Source organism: Chiloscyllium punctatum, chromosome 15, assembly GCF_047496795.1.
Source record: "Chiloscyllium punctatum isolate Juve2018m chromosome 15, sChiPun1.3, whole genome shotgun sequence".
In the NCBI taxonomy this organism is placed as follows: domain Eukaryota; kingdom Metazoa; phylum Chordata; class Chondrichthyes; order Orectolobiformes; family Hemiscylliidae; genus Chiloscyllium; species Chiloscyllium punctatum.
Window position 1 is genome coordinate 72,543,665 of NC_092753.1, and position 9,419 is coordinate 72,553,083.

A 9,419-nucleotide genomic window follows, 5' to 3' on the forward strand; every position below is an offset into this window, starting at 1 on the left:
GTGAGTTCCCGGAAGATGGGAGGTTGCTAACGTGGTGCCACTGTTTCAGAAAGGTGGTAAGGAAAAGCCAGAGAACTATAGACCGGTGAGCCTGACGTTGGTGGTGGGCAAGTTGTTGGAGGGAATCCTGAGGGATAAGATTTACATGTATTTGGAAAGGCAAGGACTGGATAGGGATAATCAACATGGCTTTGTGCATGGGAAATCATGTCTCATTAACTTGGTTGTGTTTTTTGAAGAAGTAAAAAAGAGGATTGATGTGAGCAGAGTGGTGGATGTGATCCATATGCACTTCAGTAAGGCGTTTGACAAGGTTCCTCATGGTAAACTGATCAGCAAGGTTAGACCTCATGGAATACAGGGAGAGCTAGCCATTTGGACACAGAATTGGCTTGAAGATAGAAGACAGAGGATGGTGGTGGTGGAGGGTTGCCTTTCAGACTGGAGGTCTGTGACCAGTGGCATACCCCAAGGATCGGTCCTGGGTCCACTGCTTTTCATCATTTATATAAGTGATTTGGATGTGAACATAGGAAGTATTGTTAGTAGGTTTGCAGATGACATCAAAATTGGAGGTGTAGTAGACAGCGAAGAAGGTTACCTCAGAGTTCAAAGGATTCTTGAAGAGATGGGCCAATGAGCTGAGGCGTTGCAGATGAAGTTTAATTTAGATAAATGTGAGGTGCTGCATTTTGGAAAGGCAAATTGAGTTGGACTTATACACTGAATGGAAAGGTCCTGGGGAGTCTTTCTGAAGAAAGAGACCTTGGATTGCAGGTTCATAGCTCCTTGAAAGTGGAGTCACAGGTAGATAGGATAGTGACGAAGGCATTTGGTAAGCTTTCCTTTATTGATCAAAGCATTGGGTGCAGCAGTTGAGAGGTCATATTGCGGCTGTACAGGACATTGGTTCGGCCACTTTTGGTACATTGTGTGCAATTCTGATCTCCCTCCTATCGGAAGGATGTTGTGAAACTTGAAAGGGTTCAGAAAAGATTTACAAGGATGTTGCCATGGTTGGAAGGCTTGAGCTATAGAGAGAGGCTGAATAGGCTAGGGCTGTTTTCCCTGGAGCGTCGGAGGCTGAGGGGTGACCTTATAGAGGTTTAGAAAATCATCACGAACATGGATAAGGTAAATAGACGAGGGGGTGGGGGAGTCCAGAACTAGAGGGCATAGGTTTAGGGTGAGAGGAGAAAGATTTAAAAGAGACCTAAGGGACAACTTTTTCTCACAGAGGGTGGTGCGTGTATGGAATGAGCTGCCAGAGGAAATCAACTAGGCAAAAGTGAGGACTGCAGATGCTGGAGACCAAAGTCTAGACTAGAGTGGTGCTGGAAATGCACAGCAGGTCAGGCAGCATCCGAGGAGCAGGAAAATCGACTTTTCGGGCAAAAGCCCTTTTGCTGAAATGTCGATTTTCCTGCTTCTCGGATGCTGTCTGAGCTGCTGTGCTTTTCCAGCACCACTCTAATCTAGACTCTGCCAGAGGAAATGGTCGAGGCTGGTGCAATTATAATATTTGAAAGACATCTGCATGGATATATGAATAGGAAGGGTTTAGAGGGCTATGGTCCAAGTGTTGGCCAATGGGGCTCGGTTAGGTTAGGATATCTGGGCAGGGACAGGTTGGACCGAAGGGTCTGTTTCTGTGCTGCACATCTCTATGACTCTGTGACTGTAAGAAGAGGATGAGCAACAGCAGCAACCAAACATAATTTATCTTAGGGATGATGAAATCTATGAACTCTTCAAACTTGTCAGAATACTTTGGGAACTAAATGTTACATATTTCATAAGATGGTGAATGCCTTCCTTTTAGTTGTGAATTATTTTCATTTTCCATCAATGGTAATTACTTTCTTTAATGTGAATGCACTTATAATGGTGATGTGGATCAGAATTTCTGTGCTGAAACCACTCATATTGTGGCACAAGTGGATGATTCTAGCCAAATGCAGGTAAACAGCATCAGTTTAAATTACATTTACCTTTTTTATATTTTTCATGTGCATGTTCCTTGGGATTACTTTCCCACATTTGCATATTAACTTCATACAGCATTTCTACAACACTCCAATGTATAGGAGTATGCCTTGGTAATCTGCATTGAGAGGAAAAAAGAATTTGTTGAGCAGGATGATAAAAAGGGAAAATAAAGGTGAAAATGCCAGAGTGAAGGTGAGGTACCAAAGATAAGATTGAGGTGGTACGGTTTTGACAACTGAAACGAGAAACGTGTTGGCAAACCCATCAGCTGAATAGCAGACTTTGTATGATAAGCATGGGAGATTTGAACTTCCCGAAACAATCTGTCAAGACTAAATAGTGAAATTAGAAAAGAAAAATGTTTTTGAGAAAGAAAATCTTGCATTTATTTAGCATTTTTCATGACCCCCCAGATGTCTCAAAGCAAAGTGAACTATCATAAGATAATGCACTTTTGTACATAAATTGAATAGACTGGGATTTTTTTTTAGGAAAATGAAGATTAGAGGTAATGTGAAAGGTGGAGTGTAAATACCAGCATGCACTAGTTGGGTTGATTGCCTTCTTTCTACACTGTTTACTCTGTGTTAACCCTATGCTTCTAGATAATAAATATTGCCTCGGAGTTATGTAAATAGTGAAGGACAAGCACTAAGGACTTTTAGATTATTCTAGAGATAACCATGTGAGCATGAGAGAAGCATAGGAGACATGAACCATTTATAATGGCTGTATAGAAATAGGTAATCTCAGGACAAGGAAAAGCATGCTACAGATAGACTGCATAATAGAGAGCATGGCGGACATGGGAGCAGCTGAACATGGCAAAAGAGAATAGGGATGGGGTGATGTTTGGGAAGAAACTTTATTCACAGAATTTCTATGCTTACAGTTATGTAGATATTGTTTCTGACCAAACTTTGGGCCAGAACTAGACTGGATTATCTTAAACAAGAATTGATCAAAATGTAGTTGCTCAACTTTATACTTCCATTCCTTTTGATGTGGATGTGCAGGTGTTGGACTGGGGTGGACGTGATCAGAAATCATGTGACACCAAGTTATAGTCCAACAGGCATATTTGAAATCACAAGCTTTCGGAGCGCTGCTCCTTCATCAGGTGAAGTGACTTCACCTGACGAAGGATCAACTCTCTGAAAGCTTGTGATTTCAAATAAACCTGTTGGACTATAACCTGGTGATGCGTGACTTCTGATCTACTCCTTTTGTCAGCAATGAATGTCAAGGTAATGTCACCTCACTGATGCTATTTGTGTCTTGATTCTAGGAGTTACAGAGCTACCTACAGGAGAATCCTACAGCAGTTGTAGTCCAAGCTCGATGGCTTGAAGTTTGTTTCTCAAAACAGCAGAAGGTTGACACATTTTCGTATGAAATTAAACTAACTAACTCTGAGTGAAGGTTGCATTTGCAAAAGTCATCCCGTCACCACACTGAAAATACCATATAAAGTGGGCTTGGGTTAAGTATGATAAAGTATCTGTTATACAAATGTATTTTCATTTTTTTTTTTCAGTTTTTCTTACATTATAAATGTGGCTTTGGCACTGACTTATTTCTTAATTTTCTAATGTTTTACTGTTTTGACATTACATTAATATTAAGACAAAAAAAAACTCAACAAACATTTTGCAAACAAAAACAGAAACTGCTGGAAATCAGAGTTGGATCAAGTGATCCTTCCTCAGAAGAGTGTGAGCTTGGCTTAGGTTTTGTTTTATTTTAAAGGGGTCAGAAAGTCATTTGGAACAGTGACCAAATACATCTTTTCCAAAAAGCTATATGATTCAATTAAGTGAGATAGCTGGGATATTAATTGATTAAATGTTTAAACTGCTGAGTCGATGAAAAACAGGCAAACAGATCAGATAAGTTTAGTTTGACTTCTGCTGGCCGAAGAATCTTGATTTCAGTTCAGGATAATAGTCATGTTTGCAAAATGGTTTTATTTTGGAAGATCTCCAAGCTGTGAAAGTTTGTACAGAGGTTTTCAAGTTGTCAGAACTGAAAAGAGGTTAAGGCCATCAAAACTGAAAGTAAGTTTAGGCCAGTAGAACTAGCAAGAAGCCATGAAACCGTCTTAGTAGTCCAGGAAAGAGTCAGTTCAGGATGAAAGCAAGAATTGTAGTGGGAATTTGAATACCTGTGAAGGTATTCTGGAAAACTGGGTTGAAACAGTTTACGTTAAGATCTTTCTGAATTGTCTCTTTTTAACTTTTGTCGAATAGAATTGTGTTCTTTTATTAATTGACATTGGCAGCTTTGTATGACCATGTTGTGTTTAAACATCATTGTAACCAACTGCAAAAAATAAGCTTCTAATCAAAACTTTACAGAACATTTGTTTTCATCTGTTAGAAAAGAATTCCAAGATAAATTATTTTTGGCTTTAAATATTAGATCTTTCCTCTCGTAAAGATGATGGACTGTTGGATAGATTTGCAACATAACTTCTTTTAAATATTTGGCCATTAGATATAAATCTGACCTCTCATTTCTATTTATTTTGAGGTATCCCTTTATGTCATCTGTCAGCATGTAGCAATCTTATGACCTTTTTATGAGTTTTTTGTGCCTTTAGCCTAATATGTATGAAGTTTTAAGCAAATTAACCCAGAATGGGTGAGTCTCTGAGTGGTCCCATCACCAATGTTGTACAGAGTAGTTGCCTTGGGAAAAAGAATTGATGATAATTGAGTGCAGAATAATATGTAGGCAGGTTTGTGTTTCTGAAAAATATTTAATAATTGCCAGCTTAAGACAGTGATCCTGTTTACTTTGCAGTCCTATAATAAATACAGTACTCTGATTTGCAATTTTTGGAAACTACTGAGTTAAGCATGCCCTGCCACGTTTATTGTGTTTCAGCTGCAGATAAAAATATCTTTGTGGGGCCAAGAGGGGCAGAATTGTTTAACAATCGAAATCATAGAACCTTCCAGCACTGAGGAGGCCATTTTCATTGAAAGAGCAGTCATACTTAGTTCCCACACCTTGCTTTTGTATCTGGAATGCTATTAAGTTCCTCATCCACAAATGTGTTCAACATCCTTTGAAAATTATTTATGGAGTCCACTACCTTTTCACACAGAGATTTTGAGAATCAAAAATGTGTCTTAACCTCCTCCTCCTCCCCCATTCATTAATTGATTTTAAATGATTATTGACTTGACTAGTCGTTGAGAAAGCGAGGACTACAGATCCTGTACAATCAAAGTTGAAAAGTCTAGCATTGGAAAAGCACAGCAGGTCAGGCAGCATCTGAAGAGCAGGAGAGTCGACATTTTGGGCAAAAGCCCTTTATCAGGAATGTGGAGGGGGAAGGGGGCTGAGAGATAAATAGGGAGTTGGAGGTGGGGCTGGGGGTCTGGGGGGTGGTAGTGGGGGCGTGTGGGGGCAGGGGCGGGTGGAGAGATATGCATATGGGAGGTAATTGTGACCCTCCAACCACATGTTTCAGGGACTGGAGTTTTTGGCTTATAAAAATAGGCTGGGACTCTTCCTTTTCACTGGAGCACAGGGGTTGAGGTGACCTTATAGAAGTTTATAAAATAATGAGGGGTAGCGTAATGGTAGTTGTCTTTTCCCTAAGGTAGAGGGGGCATTCTTAAAAGGTGAAAGGAGAAAGCATTAAAAAGGACAGGAGGGACACCCTTTTTTTATACAAAGTGGTCAGTGTATGTAATGAACTGCCAACGGAAATGATGGATGCAGGTATAGTTACAATGTTTAAAAGAGAATTAGAAAATTACATGATTAGGAAAGGTTTAGAGGAATATGGGCTAAATGCAGCCAAGTGGGAATATGGTTGGCGTGGACTAGTTGGACCAAACCCTCTATTTGCAGACTGTATGCCTCTAGAAGTGATTGTACGATTAGGTAAATGGGAGATCCAAAACTCGATAATGAAGAGTTTGAAAGGGCAAATACAAAGATTTACAAGGATGTTGCCAGGGTTGGAGGATTTGAGGGAGAAGCTGAATAGGCTGGGGCTGTTTTCTTTGGAGCGTCAGAGGCTGAAGGGGGTGACCTTATCGAGGTTATAAAATCATGAGGGGCAAGGATAGGGTAAATAAACAGATCTTTTCCTGGGGTGGGGGAGTCCAGAGCTAGAGGGAATAGGTTCAGGATGAGGGGAATGATTTAAAGTGGACCTAAAGGGCAACCCTTTCACATGTATGGAATGAGCTGCCAGAGGAAATGGTGGAGGCTACAATAATTACAATATTTAAAAGGCATCTGGATGGGTATATGAATAGTCGAGGGTTTAGAGGGATATGAGCCAAATGCTGGCAAATAGGATTAGATTAATTTGGGATATCTGGTTGGCATGAATGAGTTGGACCACCAAAGGGTCTGTTTAAATGCTGTACATCTCTATGACTGAATAATTTGGGGCAGATCAAAAAGAAACTGGAAGTAAAAAATGTAGAAGGATGTAGCTGTGCAAGGAGACAGGGTACAGTAAGTGATTGCTACACTGATTCAAGGTCATGGGGCTGGCAATGAATATGTTAGGGAAGCATATATGAAGCAAGAGGCTCAGAACTAAAGAAACCTCACACTTTATTGCCTGATGGTGTGGTTGAAACAAGCCAATTGGTTTTTAAAAAAATAGATTTGCATGTGGGAGCAAGGAAGAGAGAGTTCTAGGGATAGGATAAAAAGGGGTAGTTAGAGTGGGAGGAAGCTCATGTAGAGTATTAATACTGGCACGTACGAAATGTCTCTTTACCGTGAATTCAGTCATGTGAAGTCAGTGAACTAAAACAATATTTAGAAATCATGTACTTGATTACATATTAATTATATGACTTTTGAATAGGCTACTTTCATGTTAATTTATTACTGATCTCTCAGCAACTGTAACTTTGTATCCTGTTCTGTTACCTTGATGCACTTGTACAGTACAATCTGCCTATAAAGCATGCAAGACAACACCTTTTTCACTGTGCCTTCATCCAAGTGACATAATAAATCCAAGTCAAATCTAGGAAATAGATTAGATAGGGAGCATTTGTTGCTACTGTAGTTTGATGGATGGACAGTTGTGTTGAGCAAGGTTTCTTTTCATATTACAGTGCAAGGATTGTAAAACATAACTCAATATTCAGATCTGTGCAGTTTCTCTGACTTTCTGTGATACATGCAAAATGCATTTCAGTGTAGAAGCTACTGGAATCAAAATCACCACTGGCAAGGATCTTCTGAATAAATCATTAATGTAAAGATTAATGGGAACCAAAATTGTGCTAAAATATGATAATTGAGGTACTGGGGGGAAGAAAAATTTTTTTTTTAAAAACTTATTGCATTGTTTTAAGAGTTGCAGAAAATTCATGTACATACAAGACATTTGTGTTTGTTTATCATGTGATAGTTCTGGCCCATGTCAGAGCAATCTGCTTCAATCCAAATACTCTTTATTATTTGTATTCTTTAATCTTCCCTACATAATGATCTGAATCCATTTTAAATGCAGGCATTAATGTTGTTTAAGAAGCCATTTACAACCCATATTTTAGTAATGTTCTGCATAAAAACATTAGAGGGTTTGAGCTATAGGGAGAGGCTGAATAGGCTAGGGCTGTTTTCCCTGAGTGTCAGAGGTTGAGGGTTGACCTCAAAGGGGGCATGTATAGGGTAAACAGATATGTTATTTTCCCTGGGGTGGGGAGACATCCAGAACTAGAGGACAAAGGTTTAGGGTGAGAGGGGGAAGATTTAAAAGGAACCTAAAGAGCAACTTTTTAACACAGTGTGTGGCGTGTATGGAATGAGCTGCCAGAGGAAGTGGTGGAGGCTGGTACAATTACAACATTTAAAAGGTATCTGGATGGGTACATGAATGGAAGGATTTAGTGGGATATGGGCCAAGTGCTAGCAAATGGGACTAGATTCATTTGGAACATCTGGTCGGCATGGATGAGTTGGACCAAAGGGTCTGTTTCCGTGCCCTATGACTCACATAGCATCAACATCAACTTCACCACCAGTTTCCAAATCTCCCCTCCCCCACCTCAACCCAGATACAACCCTCCAACTCGGCACCACCCTTTTGATCTGTCCTTCCTATCCACCTTCCTTCCCACCTATCTGCTCCACCCTCCCCACCGATCTATCATACTTACCTCCCACCTGCATCCACCTATCGCCTTCCACCCTACTTTCTCAGCCCCCAGTTAACCTCTCAGCCCTCTTCCCCCTCCACATTCCAGATGAAGGCCTTATGCCCAAAATGTCGACTCTGCTGCTCATTGGATGCTGCCTGACCTGCTGTGCTTTTCCAGTGCCGTACTTCTCGACGAGTATGTGGGAACAACTATTCTTTGTCTACTTTTTTGAAACCTTTCAACATTTTGAAAACCTTTAATAGACCACCGGTTAACATTCTAAAGTTATTTCTCATGTCTTTATATCTTTGCACAAACTGTGATGCTCATAGTTGGTCTGTATCCTCCAGTTGAGGTCTGACCAGTGATTTATAAGATTCTATTTGCATGATATCTATTCTTTCTCAGCATCAATTTATGAAACTAAGTAACTATATAGAATAGCCTTTATTGTCACATGCACTCAAATGAGTGCAGTGAAAAGTTTGTAATGTTGCTGCTTTGGCGCCATCTTAGGTACAGGTACTTAAGTGTTTGTTCCAGAATTGAAAGAGTTAAAAAAAAAACTGGGCTAGCTTAGGAATATGAAGTTTTAAAAAGTACTTGAATTACTCGAAGTCCAAAATAAGAATAAAAGTATCTTTATTAAGTACTCAAATTACAGTCCTTTTTACTGAGTTCATGGCCGCTGGGCTTCAGGCTCGCTGCCTCCTCACGCTGGCCTCCGACATGGGACTCGCCACCAGGATTCACCTCCCCAGACTGGCTTGGATTTGGACTGCCTGCCACCCTGAGCTCCGGCTAATGCCTTTGCCAACAACACTCATTTCCCAGGCTGGCCTGGACTCGGACTGCCTCGCACACCATATGCTGTTTAACTATCTTGTAAACCTGCCTGCCTTAAGTATTTGTATATTTACTAGACTAATAATTGAGGCCCAGGCTAATGCTTCAGAAGCACAGCAGCTGGTGATTACCATTTTAATTAATAAATCTGAAAGCAAATACTTGTCTTAGTAATGGTGACCATGAAACTAATCAATGCTTGTCTATTTAATATATCTGGTTCAATAAAGTTCTTAAGGAAAGGAAATATACTGTGCTTTCCTGGTCTTCCTATGTGTGGGTCTAAATCTACAGCACTGTGCTTGACTACTTGCCAATCACGGAATGATTCAGCAATCCACTCAATCCAAGGGCAGCTAGGGATGGGCAACAGATACTTCCCAGCAAAAAAAAAGAAAACTTCATGTAGTCATTCACATTTTTCAAAATAATATTGTTGATAATGCATTC

General features: G+C 40.2%; 1 protein-coding gene across 3 annotated transcripts in view; it reads left to right on the plus strand.

Moving 5' to 3' along the window:
* Positions 1–5,345, plus strand: part of chd1l (chromodomain helicase DNA binding protein 1-like) — a 91,420-nt gene extending 86,075 nt beyond the window's left edge. For all 3 annotated transcript variants that reach the window (XM_072585454.1, XM_072585456.1, XM_072585458.1), the window contains 2 exons: positions 1,878–1,961; positions 3,278–5,345. In XM_072585454.1, coding sequence (XP_072441555.1) covers positions 1,878–1,961; positions 3,278–3,409 — 216 coding nt within the window. In that variant the 3' untranslated portion in view covers positions 3,410–5,345. The remainder of the gene's footprint in view (positions 1–1,877; positions 1,962–3,277) is intronic.
* Positions 5,346–9,419: the final 4,074 nt, after the last annotated feature.